Source organism: Strigops habroptila, chromosome 5 (genome assembly GCF_004027225.2).
Source record: "Strigops habroptila isolate Jane chromosome 5, bStrHab1.2.pri, whole genome shotgun sequence".
In the NCBI taxonomy this organism is placed as follows: domain Eukaryota; kingdom Metazoa; phylum Chordata; class Aves; order Psittaciformes; family Psittacidae; genus Strigops; species Strigops habroptila.
Genome location: NC_044281.2, coordinates 53,702,967 through 53,724,533, shown reverse-complemented (window position 1 = coordinate 53,724,533; position 21,567 = coordinate 53,702,967). Strand labels below are relative to the sequence as shown.

At 39.1% G+C, this 21,567-nt stretch overlaps 1 protein-coding gene across 2 annotated transcripts in view; it reads right to left on the bottom strand.

Annotated features, from left to right (window-relative positions):
• The window catches only part of MYLK (myosin light chain kinase), a 215,834-nt gene that overhangs the window by 75,998 nt on the left and 118,269 nt on the right, over positions 1-21,567 (bottom strand). For both annotated transcript variants that reach the window (XM_030487009.1, XM_030487010.2), the window contains exons 12-16: positions 12,307-12,444; positions 10,654-10,851; positions 9,228-9,474; positions 1,330-1,410; positions 79-968 (exon numbers count right to left, since the gene is read on the bottom strand). In XM_030487009.1, coding sequence (XP_030342869.1) covers positions 79-968; positions 1,330-1,410; positions 9,228-9,474; positions 10,654-10,851; positions 12,307-12,444 — 1,554 coding nt within the window. The remainder of the gene's footprint in view (positions 1-78; positions 969-1,329; positions 1,411-9,227; positions 9,475-10,653; positions 10,852-12,306; positions 12,445-21,567) is intronic.

Below are 21,567 nucleotides of genomic sequence, written 5' to 3'. Positions count from 1 at the left end.
CTTTAATGAACTAAATATTACTAATCAAGAGCCGGATATAAGTATGCCATCCAGCTGGCTTTAATTCAATTAATTTACCTTCTTGGGAGATGACAATGGACTTTGATGATTTGATGGTTTTGCTGTCTACAGTCCAGGTGACAGCTGCAGGGGGATCAGAGGAAATCCGACACTGTAAGACCAATTTTTCACCATCTACTACTTGAGCATCCTGAAGCTTCTCTGTAAAAGAGGGTGCTGTTCCTTTGCTTGCTGGTGCTTTGCTTGCTGGTGCTCTGTTTTCAGCTTTTTTCCCAATTATTCCACCATCCACTGCTGCACACCCATGTTCACAGTTTCTGTCATTCTTCTCTTCTTTTTTCACTGCTGGTTTGGCAACAGGGGCTTGAGAATTAGGGGTTGTATTCTGGGCTTCGGAATTGGTGCAGGCATTTGGTACTGGGGTGTTAGCACTACCATTCTCTGCAGGTGGCTTTTTCTTTGAGCCCAGCACAGATCTGAAATCTGTAATTGCTGGTTTAGGAGGTGGCGCCTTCTCTGGCAATGGGGTTTTTGGGGTGCCTTTCTTGGCCAGCACAGAGCGAAAGTCCACCTGCTGAGGAGCATGAACTTTCCTTTCCTCCTCTGACAAGGTCTTGGGTTTGACCTGCCGCTGCAGGTTTGCTCGGAAGTCCATTTGCTCGGCTGGGATTTCTTTCAATTCTTCCTCAGAAAAACTTTTGGTGCTGACTTTCTTGCCTAAAATGTCACGGAAATCAAGTTGCTCAGCTTCCTGCTGCCTCAGGCTCTCCTCTGTGTGTTCCCGAGTTTCCACTCTCCTCTTCAGCACACCTCGGACGTCTTCCTGCTCTTCCTCAGCTGCTCTGGTTTCACTGCCGATCTTTTTGAAGCCACTTGTTCTACCAAATGTTAGTTTACCATGATCTCCACCATCTCTTCGCTTTCCAGAGCTGGCTGATTCCCTCCCACTATGATCCGAAAAAGAAGAGAAAGAGAGAGCCAGGAAAGGGGCTGGTTTAAAAATGTCAGAGAACAATCTCAGAGCAGGAACAAAATGTGTTTATAGAAGGGGAGGTTGATTAGAGGAGCACACTCCATTAGCTTATTGCATCAATGATGACTTCAGGAGCCATATAAGGGCACAAAGAAAAAAGATCTTCTCTCTACTCTGGCTTGGTACAACGTGCTTAGCCTGTATGATGAAAACAATTTGTTGGGTCACATTTGGGGATTAGGTTGAACAGCAGCCAGCCTGGGTCTGTAAGGGCAGGGAATTAACGGAGCAAAAAATAGAACCCACCCATGCAAGTCCCTGGGAAAAATACTCACTCTCTGAGCATTTCTGCTGTGGAAGCTGAACTCTCCCGCAGCATCAGAGACACCTGGCAGCTGCATTCTCCAACTTGGTTCCTGAAATATTTAAGTGAAATCAGAAAAGCAGAGGTTTCTACCTCCAGAATTGTAACTTGACTCTGAGCTAAGTGATTGTGTTTTGCACTAAAGCAGTTCAAACCCAGTGTGGCATCCTCCTTTCCTATGCCCAGCGTTGTGGTGGTTGACTGAATGGATTCGGTTCCCTTATATTTGGAGCCAAGCTATCTCAAATAGCTTTTACTGATCTGTTGCTATCTACACTGGGATGAATATACTCCCTGAACAAAACTCAAAGCAATTTGCAGAATGAAACAGCTGCAAACAAACTAAAGGAAAACAAATAAAAAAGCTGGAAAATTGAGGCAGAAGAAGGGGCTATTTTGCAAAGTTGAATATCTTTCCAACTCTGCTTACTGTTTATTTATTCAAACCCAAGCTCATATGTTTTCTAATGTGAAGATATTAAAAGCAGGGTCTCATTTCCTTCCCTCCCCCCTGTCCCAGCCAATCAGCAAAACCCATCTACATAGATTGCTCCAGCCTGTACATGTTTATATTAAAAAACATAAAAGTGTCACCATATATGGTGCTGAGTACTTATTCTTCCTTTTGCAGAGGAATACCATGGATGCCTTCTGGAAAGGGCTCCCATTAAAGAATTCATTTAAAGTGCTCCCCTTGCTGCTCCCTCCCTCCCACAGATATATATCATTCTTCTAACCCCAAATGGCTCTTCTCCACTTAACACAGGAGATGCCAAAAGCAAAATTTAACTCCCCCAGGGCAGCAGTTGTGTAACTATTGTGACCGCTCCCTTGAACTGCTATTAAAAAAACAGGCTTGAACTGTTAAAGGACTAGAGATATCTTTTATTAGAGAAAACACTTTCATCCTTCCCAGTTTAAGTATAAGCTTGTAAATGGACTAGAAACTCCTGGATAATTTTTCTTTTTCAAACAAAAATAATTTTTGCTACTGAAAACATTTCCTGGACATGAACAAAACACATGTGCATTGCAGGAAGGAAGGAAAGAGAGGCAAGTTTTCCTAGCTGTGTTCTGCTTTCAAAAGACTTGCTAGGTAAGAGCACCTTCAAGTTCACTTTTTCCTGAAATCTAAAACATAGACTCAGGAGTTCCTTTCTGTTAGTTTGCCATAAACATAGTCTGGCCTGCTTTTAAAATAGTGCGTGGAAATTCATTCCTGGATATGGTCCTGTTTGCATGAATAAACTGTAGTTTTACCCATTTGCAACTGGTAATGAAGCCACACAGCAGGCAAGATCATTAACACAGATACATCGCTAAGTTATGTCTTTATAAAAGGAACTAGTGCCATCACCTTTTCAAATAAATTTCCTTTGCTTTCTGTTGCTTTAGAAAATGAAACAGTGTATTGGCCCAGTACAAAAATCAAGCCTTTAACACCGAGAAGAAATGGTGGGGTTGACCAAAGTAACTGGATTGCAAAGTAAAGGCCCTGCTGGTAGGGAGACCTCTTATTTGACCTTAAGATGATTAACAAGAAGCCATAGAAATGTTTTCAACACTTTATATCCAACAAATCTGAATGCGTACACTAGAAACTGCCATTGAAAGAAATCCATGAGAACAGCACTGAAAGCCACAACCCTAATTTCCTTCAATCAAAAGAATAGAGAATATCTGAGTACCAAAGAGAAGCTGCCCAAATGGCAGAAGAGAATCAGAGAGTCAATGCAGAGAGTATTTAACTCAGTCCTGCGCTGGAGACCTGCCATTCTTACTTTCTCCTATGTGTGACCTCCATTTGGAAGAAAAAGATACAGAAAGAAGGAAAGACAAATGGAAAGGTAAATTTCCATTTAAGTGGAAAAGAAAGAATTGCACTTTACATCATACCATCAAATGATGGCAGAGTACCAACGCTGTTGAAAACCTGTTGTCTTCCAACAGTGCATTTGAAGCTGGCCTCTCTTGCCACCGTGGAGGCTGTAATTTTTTTCACATTTCTCAGAAGCTTTTAAGAAAAGCAGACACACTATGAAACAGATCAAGTACGTTCTCATTCACCAGTGCTGCAGGGCTGTTAGCAGGCTCTTGGTTTACCAGAAGATCTTAAAACCAATCCAGAGCTGACAAAGTAGAAGCCATGCATACTAAAGTATAGACAATTTACAGCACACATCAAATTAGGAGGCACCACTGCTCAGCTTCTGTCATGACTGTATGGCAAAAATATTTGCCCACAAGAATTGTGTCACCAGTGGGAGAGGTTAAAGTAACAGAGACAGCACTCTCCCAGGAGAGAGGTCTAGGAATACTGAATGTGGTCCTGACCACTGTGAAGAATAATAGCATTTCTGCAGGACCCATTCCTGCAATGTATCTTTTCCTCTGCAAATTCTTCACATATGCAAAGAGTAAATAAGGAAAGCAAAGTAAACCTCTCTAAACTAAGCTATTTTTCACAGGGTTTAGAAAATAAAGGAGGGGATAAGAAAACAGGAGAGCATTTTGTTCTTTCTATTTTTAAAACCTTGGGAAGCACTTACAAATTATGGCAACAGTGGGACATAGAAGTACCTAGATGGAAAAATGATTCAGAAGTTAGTTTTTTGATCTTAATTATGATTTCTGATTCAAGCGAATAGCTGAAAACCAGACCACTGGATATAAACCTGGAGTCTGTGTCTAATTCATTATAATCCTGTTCAAAAGTGCAGCCTTCTCAGGGCAAGTCCTGCTCCCAGTGAAATGAAGGCAAGTTTTGTTACTGATTTTAGGAGCAGGAAGAACATAATTTTGTCTCTGGATACAGTTGCAGGGTCTAAAAAGGTGAAGTTAATAGCACTGACCCACCTTGGAGTTCACTAGATGGAAAAAGAGAAACAAGCCAAGAAAAATGAAGAAGGACTGCATAGTTTAGATGCTAAATTCAATCAAGATTAATTCTGGAAACTGTGTAAATATTTTTACATTTGTGCAATTTCAGAACCTAGGCAAGATACATATGAGGTTAGAAAAAATAGAACTTTGCAATACACAAACACTACTTCAAGTCTTTCACATCTCTGCTGTTTTGAATCTCGGCAACAACAACAGGTTTGCAACTTGAGGTTCTCCCTGTTGGCATTTTATCAACAAAACCCTAGACAAAGACAGGTCTTAGTGGCTCTTTTATTGTAAAATAATGACAGACATGGATAAAACCTATGCTTAGTAGCTATGCTGTAAAGTAGTGTCTGGAATTGTTGACTTTTGCAGGATTGTTCTGTAGAATGCCCATACACAGGACTTACCTTTAAAACGTCAAGGAATAATAATACCCCCACACATACTAAAACCAAATAAAACCCCAGCTGCAAAGCCTGAAGCAATTTCAAAAATAGCTCTCTGTCCTATTGTGGGATCAGTTTTCCCTGGAATGGCTTTTATGTTCAAAATATCTTGAAATACTAGTTTTTTGGCAGAATCTCCTCAAATACTTTCACTGAACCTTAGATGAGACTTATTGTCTGCATGTCCCTAGGAAGCACCCTCTGGAGGAAGAGGAAAATAAGCACTGTTAATTATAGTGTGGGGCACACTGAAAACTCCTGCTGGCCTACCAACTGTGAAAAAAGTATTGCAGAGTAAATTGCATTTTTTTTAAGAATGAACTGAAACGGGCAAAGCAGATGATCCCTAGCTATAGCTGGTGCTTGAGTGCAGGTAACTGCAAAGGCTCGGAATGAGGTTTTGCAACTCTTTTGTGAGTTAGTTAAGAGAAAGTCCAGAGTCCATGAAGCTTTAACCCCAAAGGAAGCAACTAATCTACTGGATCACAACTTTAGCTGACACAAAGCAGAGCAACTCCACTGGCTTCAAAGAGGATGCACTGATTTACCTCACTTGAGGGTTTGGCCAAAAGCTTTTTATACCTGAAAGACCAAACATTTTATTTTCATTTTACAGCACTGAGTGGGAGAATGGAATAGGAAGAGGTCATGGTTTTCTTTCCTACAAATAGACAGTGTGTTGATAGCAGAAAACAAGGTTTGCAAATTGTATTTTACAGAAAGACAGAACTATATTTACTTTTTGGTGTAATGCAGTGTAAACTTACAACTGCTTTTTATATAACCTGAATTGCAGAATATTCAAGGTACCACTGATTTATAAGATGAATGTTTACCTCTGATTTTAATCAGATTATAAAAATCTTTAAATAAGAATAATGAACACTAACCAAACTTTTATGAAAGATAGAGTGGGGGAGAAGAGAAATACTCAGCATCTGAGAAGACAAAGGTTAACAAAGCAGATGATTTGTATAAGGAACTACAGGAGGATTTCTGAGGTCTCTCCTGTTGGCTGTGCTGTTATAAAGATAAAGGTTTTGCTCAATGAAGACAGTGTCTGTCCAGTACTCCCAATTTCTTTTCTTACTTCTTCATTTATGATGTACACATTGACTGAAACCATGCAGGAAAGTCATACTGGGATAAAAGGATACCAATGCTTGCATCACTGGAAGGATGCGAAGGACAGGAGAGGAAAAAGATGTCTGTGGTTTTCTGAGTCAAAAAATGATTGTTATTTCCCATTTCAATCCTGATGGTTTCACAGAGATTCTGACTGATTTCTTATCCCTCAACTGCATGGGCTGGCATTTTGCAGGCTGCAAAACATTCAGATTTCAATAGATGAACCATAGTAGTGGGTGAATTTGTTGTTCTTTTTATATTCATGCAACACCGTTCCTTGAGGCCTGAGCAACAACAGCCTCGATGAAACGTTATCAGGATAATTAAACTGAAGAATGCAAATGTGGAGGAATCAGAGTTCTGTGTTTGAAACAAAGACCAGCAAAGGGCTACAATGACAAACTCTGTAAAATTCACACTTAGTAGTCTGCTATGTAGTAAAGGGCAAAGCAAACACATATACTAAATAACGCTGAGGGATGGTAAGACAGAAAGCCAACCAGCAATCGTTGATGGATCACACTAGGATCACCCTAGGCTGCACAGCCTTGTCAGCTTACTCTGATGAAAGGAGACAGAACTAGGAAGAGACAAGTAGATCTTCTGTTAAACCCTAATTTTTAACACCAAAGTTTTAATTTGTGAGCAGCCAGCACAAAAGGAAAATTGTGGTGCTATTAGGACAGAATCTAGAGCTTAAGAACAATGGAGAAAAAACCTGGAAAGTAATTAACACTGGTAGGAAACCGTGCCCAAACTAAATTAAGGGGATAGAGAAAGAATAACTCCCTAAAAGCAGCTATGAAACATGCTTCTAAAATTTATACATGAAAAGGAGTTGCACATTTATTTAAAAATAAAATGATTATGTTTAAAAATAGCCCACTGTCAACTTTTCTGTAAACTCTTCAGTGAATTGACTTGTGGTTTTTCAGTTATTCCATATTTTAAATGGACTTTGTAGGAGTTTTAGACAGAAAGACACTAAATGCAGCTCTCCTCTCAGGTACTGTTGAAACTGTTTCTAAATATATAAACAATTTTACATCAAGTATTCAAGGCAAACGTAGGCAATTCAACAGCTATTTAGACAAGACTAGTTGCTGCTGAAAATTATCTAAGCTCTATTGCAAACTTGAAGTTATACAGCTGACATTTGATTCTTTGGATATTCCTGAGGCAGTTACTTCTCTGCCTTACAATAGTATATAAGCAATTGTCTAAAAGCATATGGCTTTCTCTTCCCCAAACATTACCCAAAATTTTGCAAATGATAGCAGGTTAGAAAGAGGAATCAGTATTCCCCGTGCTTTAAGTGCAGCATAATAGCTTTACTTATTATGGATTAGAAAAAGCCAACATGATCCCCAGCTATTTCTCCAGTAAAAAGATTAGGGAATAACTGATGTTATGAACATGATATGTTATGAACATATCATGTTCATCTCTAGCTACAACTTTATTTCTTCTTACACACACCCTCCCCCCTCCCCCCAAATTGTTCTCCTCTGCTAATTTTCTGAAATAATTTATTTTCTAAGTGTACATTCTGCATGTTCTAGAGTCTTGATACTGTCAGACTTCCACTTTGACAAATGTCTTCAGTGATGAATTTGGCCTGGGTGATCACCAGGTAGACCTGATCATTAAGGTTGACTTGCTTAAGTCAGCCACAACAAAGTCCTCCACAAAGTACTCTTGGCTCTCCTTTGTTCTTCCTCTTTCCTTCTTCCATCCCTGAAGTTTTGCTGAAATATCTCATTGTCTTTCAGCTCAAGTGAAGCCATCAGCATGTCCAGGGCACACAAACCAAAGTGTGGAAATGTACCATCAGAAGGCAGCAATTCTAACAGTTTGGCCTGCTCTCTCATGTAGAGGTTAGAGGCTTTAATGAAATTGAACTGGCATTTCTAATCCTGTCAGAGGTCTTGAGTGTCAGAAATGCCACTGATCCCCAAAAAGACTTTTCTTAGATGCAAGAATGTATGTAGACATGACTTGCACAAATCAGCATTATGAATGCCCTAGATGACTTGGGCTGATTGCAAACAAGCCAATTGTTCTGAAATGAGACAATTCACAATTTATTGCAGAGTATGAAGGGTCTAAATCTTTCTGTCTATGACAGTCTATGGAAACATACCTTAGAACTAGGCATCTACATAGTGACATGTCCATCATTCAGGCAATGCTGGCTGGAAAATAAACTATGACTATAAAAATAAACTCACTGTTTAGAGGCTAAATGTGTTAAATTTGTTAAAATATGCCCTCCTTCCTTGGATTAGGAAGGCATGAGTAATTTATTTGCAATCAAGCAAAGGAGAATTCAGTTTTAATTTTTGGCCTAGACTGAAGTATATGAAACAAAAATGACTTGTTTATAGCATGAAAAAAGAAAAAACCCACCATAAACCAGGCAAGTGCAAGTGGTGCAGAGCTGCAATGCTAACACTACTGGCCAGTATCTGTCTAAACTGCCTTCCAGGCTAATCTGTCTGGACTAAAAAACTAACATGTGGAACAGAACAGATAATTTTCTTCCAGTGTAATGGATTCGAATGTCCATGATGGTTAAATAAATTTTAAGAAAGTCACAAATATTAGCCAAGTAAGGCAATACATCTATGCACAGTAAGTAGCATAGAATAACATCAGGTTAAAGCTGTACACTAAGTTTTCTATAACCACATAGGAGATATGTAATTAAGGCCAATCTTCACCATTGGAGGTGGAGAATTATGTGGTACTTTCTATAAGGTAAAGAATCACAAATCTGATTCATCATTTAAAGAGCAGTTATTTTACCAGAAAATAAATAAACAAAATAAATGAAATAAAATTCAAAATAGCTCTTCCAAGTTCTGTAGGAATGACAAGAAGTTCAAAGCATAAGCGTGCCTCATTTCATCAGAGAAAGAGAACTACAACTTCCATATAAAACTCAAACAAGGTCAAGAAATCCTTTCTCTCCTCAGTGGTATGGATCATAATCTTGTGGAACAGTCCTTCCTGGTCAGGTTGGTCCCATGGAAAGCATGTATCCTTTAAAATATCTGGAGAGATGTCAAACATAATAAACAATAGCTCCAAAATCAAGACACTGATTGTCGTTTCCCTTGCTTGGAACCCATTTTTTGCCCACATTGCTGCCACAAAACTTTTTTTACTCAGGATCCCAAAAGGAGACTCTGTACTGCTTTGTCCTTCTTTCTGACTCTTCTTGTGTTTCCTCTTTCCTCTATATTAGTTCTTTGCATCTCTCAGAAATATTTTGTTCCTTTAGTACCCTACTGATTTATGCGAATAGGAGGGAACTTTTGTCTTCCTCAGGTGGGAATTTCAACTTGAGGGTAAATATAACTAATTGTTCCAAGGGAACAAGCTGTTTTCATAGCAAACATACCTGAGCTGAATTTCATATTGCCCTGCATGACGAGACTGCACATTCCTCAAGATCAGTGTGAAGATGTCTTCATTTTGCAGGATTTCACATGCTGTTCCCGGCATTATTTCTTGCCCATCTTTAAACCAGTGAACAGTGGGGAAAGGATCTCCAGCAATGGCACAGGATATAAGGACATTTTGCCCAGGAGCTGCTGTCACTGATCGCGGTTTGCTAATGAACCAGGGCTGAATACCATCCTGAGGTTCTGTAGTTTACAAACACAGTTTACAAATCAGTGGAAAATGTCAAGCTTGAATGTAACTGGTAAGCTAACTAATTTCAGGGAAAACAATCACAGACAAGCAAAGCTATCTTGAACATGCAGGGTATAAGTTTATAATCTGAAAATAAGTCAGGCTTTAATTTTGGAAGTAACCTGTGTTGGTACTAAAATTAATCACTTATTTGGTAGTTCACTGGATCTACCCAGGCTTCTATTAAGAGAAAAACAAAGGGACTTTAAAGCTGCCCTAAAAGGAATCTTGAAGATTTGTCCTTAGAGAATATGCATAAGAATAGCCTTAAGGGCAAGTGACAGTACTATGACTGCTGTGCAGCTGAGAACTCATGTAATAAATCATCGTTAACAATTATATAAAATTGCGTTTAATGTAGAAGATGATTGACACTGAGACTAGATTTCAGGGAAACAGGCAGTGACAACAGACTACGGACCCACTCTGGAAGCACATCTCTCTGAAATCCTGGGGTTAAGATCCTTTACATAAAAAATAATAGAAGTCTCCCACTGATTTCTGAGGATTCTTGGTAATGTTGACAGGAAAATGTTGGCATACAGTAAGATTAGAGTAAGTCCGCTGTCATGTATGTAGCGAATGCCCAATAGCTGGAAGCTTGTAGGCACTTCCGTATTTACAATGGGATTTACATCATATGTGGAGATTCAAAGCCAATTTTTTTGCAGCCAGTTCTCAAATTGCAGAAATCGTGTGTTCCTCACTTGCTACCACTACAATGCTAATATTGAAGCAAGAATACCTGGCTCCTAGACAGCTTTTCCAAAAACTAGGGGCTTCAATTAGAAAGAAGAACATAATTAAATTGTTTATATTAAGTCCACAACTAAGCAAGCTTTGTAGTTATAATCTGAAGCTGCATTTAGCAGAAGTTTTTCACTGTCCCTAGCAATTGGACTCAGGAATGCATTTTTGAAATAGTAACAGAACGTTCCAGAGTAAAAAGATTTTTTTTTTCTAAAGTTGCTTCTGCTCAATATCCTTTTTAATTCAGATTCAGAGAATGAGAACTTGTAGCATCCTTCACAACAGCCCTTATAAACACTCATGTACTTTAAATAGACACTCTGTCTGCACATTAAAATAATTTCTTTTAGCATTTCCTAAGGTGGAGAAGAACTTTATACCTTGTACTGTTAATGTAGCCTGTGTTTGAGTTTCTCCTAATTCATTCCAGGCTTCACAGGTGTATTTGCCAGTGTCTTCAGGAAATACTTCCTGGATGTACAGACTGTACTCATTGCCTTTCTTCTCAAAGTGGAAATCTTCTGTCTCTTGGATTTCTTTCCCATTGTGGAGCCAGATAATTTCAGGAGGGGGGTTAGCTGAAAAGTAGGAAACAATGAAAATCAGGCACACACAAAACACCACCAAATATTGATTAACAAAATGACAAGGTTGGTTGCTTTCTGCCATTGATGTTACAATTCCATCTTCAAAACATTCAGGAATTTCATTAACTGTTGATGCTGTGTAATGTGGAATAGTTGTAAGTCTGTCTTATTACAGGTAAAATACAAATGAGTAAGGGAAGCATTTATACAACAGAGAGGGAGAATGAGTTCTGGATCCCACAAAGGTGATTATCGAGTGTTTCTATTACCAACATTCACATCGGGACTGCTCTTTCCTGAATCACTGATCTTATAGAGTCATAGAATACCAGGTCGGAGGGGACTTCAAGGATCCAGCCTTTTTAGGCAAAGCATTAGACTAGATGTCCCAGCACCCTGTCCAGCCGAATCTTAGAAGTGTTCAGTGTTGGGGAATCCACCTCTTTGCTAAGGAGATTATTCCAATGGCTGACTGTTCTCTTTGTGAAAAATTTTCATCTTGTGTCTAGTCAGAATCTCTCCAGGAGTAACTTGTGCCCATTACCCCTCATCTTTTCCATATGTCTCCTTGTAAAATGGGAGTCTCCATCTTCCTTGTAGCCACCTTTTAAATACTGGAATATTGGTGATAAGTGATAAGGTCTTCCCTGAGCCTTCTTTTTTCTAGGCTGAACAAGCCCAGCTCTCTCAGCCTTTCCTCATATGGCTTCCCAGTCCTTTGATCATCTTTGTGGCCCTTCTCTGCATCTTCTCCAGCCTGTTCACATCTCTTTTTTATAGCAGGGACTAAAACACTGTATTCCAGGCATGGCCTGACAAACACTGAGTGGGACAGTGACATCTTTATTTCTACTAGTTATGTCCATGTTCATGTAACCCAGCAACCTGATGGCTTTCTTTGCCACAGCTGCACACTGTTCACTCATATTGAGTTTGCTGTCCACCAGGACACTCAGGTCCCTTTCCGAGAGCTGCTCCCCAGCCAAGTAGATCCCAGCCTGTGCTGCACTCTTGGATTGTGCTTGCTTAGGTGCAAGACCTTACACTTGTCCTTGCTGAACTTCAGAAAGTGTCTTATCCTTGCTGACATGAATTCAGTCTTGTTTGGTTCACAACAAAAACTCCTACAAGCCAACTGAGACTTAGTTTTAGTTCAACAGCAGGACCCAATAATAATATCATTGTTGTTGTTTTTGTTGTTGCTGTTGTTGTTGTTATGATAAAGAAACACCTGTACTGGCCCGAGCACATTAACACTGGACAATGTTCATCCACCCTGAAGATCAGATCAGACAAACCTAGCTTTTACTTTTAAAATATTGGTTCCTGGAAGCATTATTTCTAAACGCAAAGACACCGACTAAAGGAAAAGGACAGTGGGGAAAAAGCAAATACTTTGCAGCAGGACTTATTTTTTTTAAATAATACTGTTCTATAGCTACGCACCTGATACCTCCACAGTCATTATCACTTGACTTCCATCCATTACTTTGAGGTCAGTCAGGCCTTTATGGAAGACGGGTGCAAAAGTCTTGTTTAACTTGGCAGCCTGTGCACTTTCTGTACTCTTGCTGCTCTTCTTTTCTGTGAAGTCAAGAAGAGAACAAAGGGGTCTCTTACTGGAATTTCCTTGGCAAAATTTAACTGACCTTAGGTTCAAACCAATTTCAAGTCAGTGGTCTTGTTTCAGCTCTCAGAAGGCAAAAATCACTGAAACCACCCAATATAGCTGGTTTACCTTGCCAGTAGTCCAAGCAGAAAGGCAAGAAATGGGAATGGAACTATTCTTCCTCCAGGGATCCTCTTATACCATTGTTAAGAGATATCATAGAGTATCACACAGAAATTTACACTAATTTTCCCCAACTACACATGCTCAGGTGCAAAAAAAATCATTAAAAATTTGTAACCAACAATTCGTAACCAACAATTCAATGCCTTCAATCACATCTAAATTCACATAAAAATCTTAAGATGTGTTCTAAATTACTGTTCCATGATTGATGAATTTAAAGTGTAAACTCACAGTAACGTAGGATTTGCCACTCTATGAAACTACAAACCATTTAGATTGTTAGATGGTCAATATCAAATGGGTTTGAGTTCACCATACGCCTCTCTTGTATTACACTTAGCCAACTGATTAATGATGGGAAAGATCGAAACCTGAGGTTATTGACATGTATCACAAAAACTGTTGGTTTAGAGCTTTTTTTTTTTTTCCTCCACTTTTAAAAATTGAATCTATCTGTTATAGGTATGTAATTTCCAGTATCAGCAGTGGTCTCCTCCATCTTGGATTCAGAGGTTAAGAAGCAAGATCATTGATCTGTGACCTAAACAGTACAGTAGACCAGGAAAGATACTTCTGCTCTAAAAGCCAGAGCAAAGACACTTCTGAAGCGGTGATCATGACCAAATATAAGAGGTCACAAATATTTATCAGTCACTTGGATACACTTTCTGTTTTGCTTAGCTTGAGTTCAGACCTCTTACGTCTTGCCTTTAAAAAGCTGCCCAACTTTCTGTCCATACATGAAAATAGCTTCATTTTGCTTATTCCTGCCTTCCAAAATTTCAAAGATATATCAAGATAATCCAAAACAGTATTACATCAACACAAAGTGCCAGGCTGGAACAAAACCAGCATTCATAAAACAACAGTGATAAGAAAAACTGTAAGCATCTCACTGAGCAAGTCCACTGAACCTCCAGGAGGCAAGAAGTTAAGCTCGTCCCGGGGTTATTTGAGCTCAATGTAATTTTGGAAGCTGCCTGGAGAGGAAGTTTTCCCTCTTCTCTAGCAAAGCTTTTTCTAGCCAAAATCTTGTCTTGCTGGCTTATATCGTAGGTCTTTTCTTGGCACCGAGCAGTAAGACATTGATGAATGTGAGAATGGAAATATGGGACCTGACTGAGACCCATTCAGCTTCATGTTATGGACTTAATACTCTGAAATGCCTGATTCACCATCAGGCCACATTGATTGGTCTTAGGGCTTCTGATAGCACCTGCTCCTAAATGACTAATACTGTATAGAAAATACTCAGGGATACAGCTTCAAAAAACTGCTTTTTTTTGAAAAACTAAGCAATATTGGTACATGCTCCTTCACTACTCTGATACTTTGAAGAAACTCCCTTTGTCCCTCAAGTTGAAACACACCCAGGAGAGAAAGCAGAAATATGTATAATGTCAGAAAGGAAGAAAAGAAGAAGAAAGGAGGAAAAGAAGAAGAAAGGAGGAAGATAAAAAACTGAGAAATTAATGACAGGAAAGAAGCATAGGGAAAAAAAAAAAAGGAAAAAGACACTGAAATAATATGTTTGAGTTATCTTTTTTATTGAAATAATTCATAACGCTGCAAACCAAGAAGGCTGATATCCAATACAAGGAGAGCAGGGAAAGGAAAATAAAAGCAGAAGTGTGGTTCTAGACCAACAGAGAAACAGACCTGGGGTATGATCAAAGAAGTTCAAGCCTTCAGAGAGGACAGATAACAAAAAAAAAAAAAAGCTGAAACAGGTCCCATGAGAGACTTAATGGTGACCAGGAAACAAATTTGCTAGCACCTGCTTTAACAGCAATTGTCCCAGGACAGACTGAGCTGCCTCCAGCAGAGCCCTGGTACAAACAGCATTAAGTACTTCACATTGCTTGCAACTGGCTCTTTGCTTTATTAGAGCGGCGTGCCTGTTCCACATAGTCTAAATAAACGGATTTCTGTAATCAAGGAAGACAACACAGTATAACAGCCTCAGCTTATTAAAAAGAAATGGGTGAGCAGTTACAGAAGAAATAGAGCAAAATAATTTCCCCAAAGGAATTTTTCAGCAGTGCTAACTCCTAAATATGTGCTGAAGAAATATAAGTTTCATGTACTGGAATAAAACTACCTTCTTGCACAGAGCTGCACAAACACTAAAAGGAAGCAAGCATATAATTCACATTAATTGCATATATGAATCATAAACCCAACAAGATTACAGAAAGGTTAGGCCTCAGTTTCTGAAGCTATCTCAGACAGATGTGTCCTATGCTGGTGAGGACACCTACTGACAAGAGTGACACTGAGAAGACACAATGGAGTGCAGGCCTCTATCCCAAAAGAGTGACCTGCAGGATTAAAGAATGAAGAACAATTTGCCATTGTTACTGATCAGTGCTCACTATTTGTAAGTGAAGATGTTAAATTTAAATGAAAGGGGGGCAGAAGCTGCCTCTCCATCACACAAAGATTAAAAATAGAGTTTACACTAAATTTACGCAATGCATAGGCTTATGCTGACCTCTTGTATGAAGTGACTAAAGCAGAATATCACAAAAATTGTCTGATGTTTCTTGACTTGGCAGCAACAACTAAAAAGACTTAGGTTCTAATCCATAAATGCTGTTTGTTCCTTAAGAAACCACAGAGGCTTATTTCATATAACATTTCTTCCTTTACTTAAAATTTTATACTGTGGTCTTCTAGACTTAGAAAAAAATTAAACTAATCTACTGACAACTTTAGTTTCTTACAGATGTTTTACACTACACAAGACAGCCAGTTTTAGATACGTTATTTAGTTTTACTTAGTCTTAGCCTAAAATCACTGCATTTTCTCAGAAGGGACTGACAGAATCTTTTAAAGGCTAAATTACAAAGACTGAATGTTAACTATTTTCAAATTATTCTGAAGCTTGTAAATGTTGCCAAAGGTTGCTTATTTATTGCATAGCACCATGAAGTGATTCAGTACTCCTCTGGTGAAGGCTTTAACATTTCACAGCTTTACCTTCAGACAGCAGCACTGTACATTTTCACAGGTTATTTTAGGGTACCTAAAGGCTTCTTAAATTTTAGCCTTTACAGCTCTTGTTTGGAAAAATAGCAGTCAATTTGATTTTGGAGGGTACTTGGGAAAAGAAGTGACTCTGCTCATTCAAGATTAAGCAAATAATTCCCGTAATTCCCATTTACGGTGAAAAGATACCATGTGGTTCTACTTCCTTTTGAAAGCACTTGACTAATTATTTTGCCAGGAAAGTAGTACAAGGGAATCCATACACACAAAAAAAACCAAAGCCCAGAAAACCCAGGCACTTTTTGCAAAAGGGTAGCTTCAGAAAGTATTACAATCATAAAAGTTCACGTTCCCTGGCCACAGCTAGGTGCTGGCTAGTTTCATACATCAGGAACAAAATCTATGACTTGCATCAGCAACATGAAGGACAAGGAGACAAATAAAACAGGACACAAATAAGCAAGCTGCACACAACAAAAGGCCAGTATAAGAGCTTTCTTTCCCCCCATTCCTCCAAAGCCCCTTTCATCACACAAATTCTGCTGGGGTTTAAAATTCATATGCTTTTCATTGACAGCTGGCTTCATAGCCCAAAGCAGAGGGAAGAAAGAAAAAGAAGAACACACTGCTACAGCTCCCAGGTCGGATACAGCAAGTCACTATGCTTCTGGCTGAAACAATTTCTTTCATAACACTGCAGGGTATTTTTGCTGCCAAAACTTCAGACAATAAAAATATGGCACATCTGGCACCAGAAAGAAAATCCAGAACCTAAGGAAAATTTTGTCTGACATCAGCATAAGGGCATGCCTTGGTTATATATCTATGTATCCTGAAGCTTAATCAATTGGATGCGAAAAAGAGGAAATCTGATCTCTTCCTATTATGCTAATGCGTTTTAATCGCCTATAGCTGTTTAACCTCTGCCTCACCACTTGCTACTTATTACTTTCACATAGGAGTTGGTTCACCTCTAAGAATGAAAAAGAAGATAAGAATTAACACACAGCCATAGTGACTAAAAAAAATTCTACCCCAGGCGGTTAATTTTCTCCCTCCCTTTCTTTTTCCGAGTCAACTACTGCTGCTGCAGTGAGTTCCCCACATGTGGATCATGTCAAAACAATTCATGAGTAACATCAGAAAACACTACGTAGGGCGGGCTTGATAAAACACAGGTGCATATCAATAACTTGTTTTCAGACTATGCAGCTAGTATATTTTACAGTAGCTTATAAAAGCTGCCAGAATTTTTTTAAACCACAGCTGTGGGTTTCATGAAGGTCAAATCATGCAAGATAATACAGAAGGTACTATGATTTTCTCGAAGGCTGCTTACAGAGCACTGAATTCTCAAAGGCTCTTGTAAAATTATGAGATCAAGTTTAAAAATTTTTGCACAGAGCTGTGGCCTGGCATAATACATAAGCCCAGCTGGGGCATTCTCTGGAAGGCAGTGGTCTCTGTCGTTTCAACAGACTTTTGATAAGGTGTTACACAGGGTGATGGATTTAAAAGTCCACCACAATGATCCCACTTGTATGGTTCCAATGATTTTTGCCTTTCCTCAGGCTTTAATATGCATGAATGTTGGGAAACAGCAAGTAATAATATGCACAGCTCAGTGGGAAACACAGCCTGGGAGAACAGAAATAGTAAGCAAAACATTTGCAGGGTGCCTTATATACCCACATACAGTTTCTACAAAGCAAAAGTAATATAGGCTTTTCCCACAGCATTGCCTTACCCCTAAGGGTTCATTTTTTTATTAGAAAGACACTCTAATAAGTATCCATATCTATGTTTAAAAAAGCCACTTAGTGCATTGAATCCACAGAGATTAAGGAGAATTTAAACTCTTCCAGTTTCTTACAAAAATATAGATTCTCAGCATATTTGGATGACAACGTGAAAAGAGATATATTGCCTCTGATAGACAACTATTTCTATTAATCTTCCATTCTGTCTTCCTGTATTTGTGTAATCAAGAGTAAGTTAATCTATCTACAGCAACCATATCAAACATCTGTTTTTCTATTAACCTGTATTAATGGAAATTTAAGGTGATAAATATGCATTCCTATTATTTGACTTTTCTCAATTCAGGATTTAGAGAATTCTTACATAAATTTAACCTTCACATATCTGCAGACTGGAAATTCTTGCAAGAGAAGTCCTAATGTTAGCTGTGGGCCTAAGCCACAATACACTTGAATTTTTTTAAATCTAGATGTGGATCAGAACGTGGTGCTTAAACACAACCGTAAACATCTGTATATTGATAAGCAAGGGATTGTGTGAAAGTGTATATGTAAAAGAAAGAGTGGAAAATTCATGCTGAACAGTTAACCTACTACAAATCAATTGTGCAATACACATGTAACAGCTTAACTGCAAGAATACAACCAACTATTTACTTTCTATTTACTTTCAATTGTGCAGTACACATGTAACAGCCTAACTGCAAGTATACAGCCAACTATTTACTTTCTAAGATAGAAGATGTAAGGTAAACCTATACACTTGGAGAGACATAAAAAAGAATCAATAACCTCACTGTGGCATTTCCATTCCCAGAGCTGCTGATGAATCTAGAGGGAAGAACATCCAGATCAGGATGCAAACTTTAAGGTTTCCAAAGACTGGACCTGGGTTTTACCTGACCTGTAGTCAAACAGTATACATTTTATGGACATCATCTATTTTACTAATTTTTCTTGTTCATTTGCCTACTCGGATGGACTGAAAGCTTTTAAATGTGAGCTGCAGAATGCTGACATCTGTTGAAAGATTGTGACTTCAGCATGCTCAACACTGCACAGAATCACCCCATAATTCATGTGTTCGGAAGGGGCCTCTGGAGATCATCTAGTCCAGTCCCTGGCTCAAGTAGGGTCAGCTGCAGCACTGCACATACACACCTTCAATGCAGTAACTCAGCTGCACAAGATCAGGGCTACAAGTGGTTACGAGCCAAGGATATGCAAAGAATAGAAAATCTGCTGCCTGATGTTCAGAACTCTGCAAACAACTTGCAGTGTTTAGTCTTAGGAGAGATTTAATTATCCTCGAGGAATCTGTTTGCAAGAATCATGTGGTTAACTGCCAAATAATGCCTAGTCTGAGCAGTGCGAAAGGGCTGCCTTAGCAACATTTACCATTTATGGTATTTAAATATCATTTTGGCTCAGAGGCTAATAAGTCAACTGAGCTGGGGAGAATGCTTGTACTCAAAAAGCTTTCTGTGTGAGCAAGCCCAGAAAGAGAAGCAGCAGATTCCACTAAAATCTCTCAAAGCAAGACTCAGGTTCACACACAATTCTTGATCTTGAAAACAGTTTCACATCTCCATATATTTTCACTGTAAATAAATCCATTTTTTACCAGACTCACATTAACAATGATATCAACTAAAGAAATAACAGATTTTATAAAGCAGAAAATTGATATTAGGGCACTTGTCTCATCTGTCTTTCTTCCTGTAAAGTATGTTTCTATCTCATGCCTGAAGTAATACGGTCAAAATATTTTCTACAAGTTTTCCAAGAATTACAAACCCGCTTTATACTGGCATAAAAAATATGAGGCCTCTATGTTCTTGAGACATGTAGGGATATTTCTGCTTTATGAAAGATCTCAGGTTGATAGGCCATTTTGCAAACTTAGGTCATGAGAACTAGATGCTTAATAGCCTATCAGTGTTTTTTATACATCTACCTCCCATCATATATTTCTGCAGTTATAACCTGTATTTTGTAAATGGTAGGTGAGATTTAATTATCCTGGGGAGATGCTTGCACTGAAAAACAGGGCCAAGTTATAATCCGGATGTTGTGCCTTGCATTACACAGAAAAACTGTTTAACCCAAGACTGACAATTATTTAAGCCTATTCTGGTCAGGGTAGTTAGGGATATACAAAGGAGGCCAAGTTCCACTTTACCCAATCTGGCATTCTATTTATTTTACTGCAGGCTAGTCTTCCAGCCCTACCCTCCTTCTTTCCTGAGTCTTTCCCTCTGTATAGGATATCACCAGATCATCAGCATTTTAACCTCTTTTTTGTCGACTCAAGTTTGTTCTTCAATCCACAGCATTTGAAAGAGGTGCCACCCCAGATATCCCACTATCAAAAGGCTGGCTACACCAGTTAGAATCATGATCTGGGAGAAACAGTCAAAATATAATAGAACAGACTGTTTCAGCTGGAAGGGACCTACAGTGATCATCTAATCCAGCTGCCTGGCCAATTCAGGACTGATCAAAAGTTAAACCATGTTGTTGGAGGCATTGTCCAAATGCTTCTTAAACACAGACAGGCTTGGGGCATCAACCATCTCTCTAGGAAACTTGTTCCAGTGTTTAACCACCCCCTTGGTAAAGAAATTCTTCCCAATGTGCAGCCTAAACCTCCTCTGGGCACAGCTTTGAACCATTCCCAGGCACCCTATCAGTGGATAGCAGGGAGAAGTGATCAGCACCTTTCTCTCCACTTAGCTGTAAGAAATCTTGGTGTAGAGATCAGGGGACAGAGATACAAAATAGCCAGCTGAGTTCACAGCAGATAATTTTGCAGTCAGTAGGCCAAACAGTGACAGCCTCACTGGAATTTTTTGCAGCAGAAGTGGTGCTTGCATTTGCCTTCAGAACTGTCTGCCTTATTAATGACTACCTCTGTTATTTGCATCAAGTAATTGCTCTTTTGTCACTACCACTGACAGCAACTCCATGGAAGGTCTGAGCGTGTATACCTACCAAATGCATTTATAAGGCAGCTCAGCTGGCCCTCAGCTAACACATTCCCCGGCATTAGATACTAGTCTGACATAGAGAACTGCAGAAAAGGTGCTTCATTTAATGCTAAATCAAGTCAGATTAGCTCTGCAGTGAAAATGTGCATACTGCTGAGGCAGAATTTCACCTTCACATGTACAGTCTCAATTTTTTGCGTGGCTGTCCAGATATAATTTAACTTGGTTGCAGTGTATCATGACGTATAGAGATACGACTTCCATTAGGAAAAAAACTGGGCTGTGCGTGAGCTGAAATGCAATGGAAGCACAATAGGAATGGGCAATCACATAAAGCGCAAGTGTTTCCTGAGGATGCCACTGATATCAAGAGTTACAGCACCTGCAGTCCTTCCTTTCTCTGGTAAATCAACACTGGCAACAGAATAGTTACCTGTGGTAATGTTAAAATAGTTCTGCTCGCTCTGTTGAGTGAGTAATCAAAAGGATGCTGTACTAAGAATGCTGTTAAGGAACCCCTCAAATCAGACAAATAAGACTCAGCTTGAGAGCAAGGATACATTTGAAGTTAGACTAACATAAACAAAAAAAAAAGAAAAAATACAGTAACGTATTTCTGGGTAAAGTGGGTGTCAAAATGGAATTCTAACGCAAGGCTTGTTTGGCATTGAAGTCCAGAAAAGATAAGGTACTTCTAGTATGGCACTATTGGTGGTCAATTGTCTCTTTTTGATGAATTTATACTAAAAATGACTCAAACTAAGGCATTACCCTGAATCTAGCCCCCTCCCCCCCCTCCCCCCCCAAAAAAAAAAGCCAAACCCAAAAACAAAACCCAAAACCAAAATCCAAAAACCTGCTAAATTTCAGCATGGGAGCCCCAGGCTTTTTTTATCATCTGCTTTGTTTTCTGTTTGGTTGGCTATGCTAACCTAAGGACTCTATGCTGCAACCCAGTTAGATGCCTGAGCAACACTCTCAAGTTTTTAAGACTAAACTGAAGAAAAAAAAGAACTTGGCATCTTTACTTGGCTCTATATACACCAGCCTATGTGTTTGAAATTTTCAGATTTCTCTTTCTTCACCTAACTCAAAGATAGATGTTCCCCTTAGGCAAACGTATCTCCTCCTTTACTTGCTTGGACCTTCCTTTCCTGCAACCCTACCTCT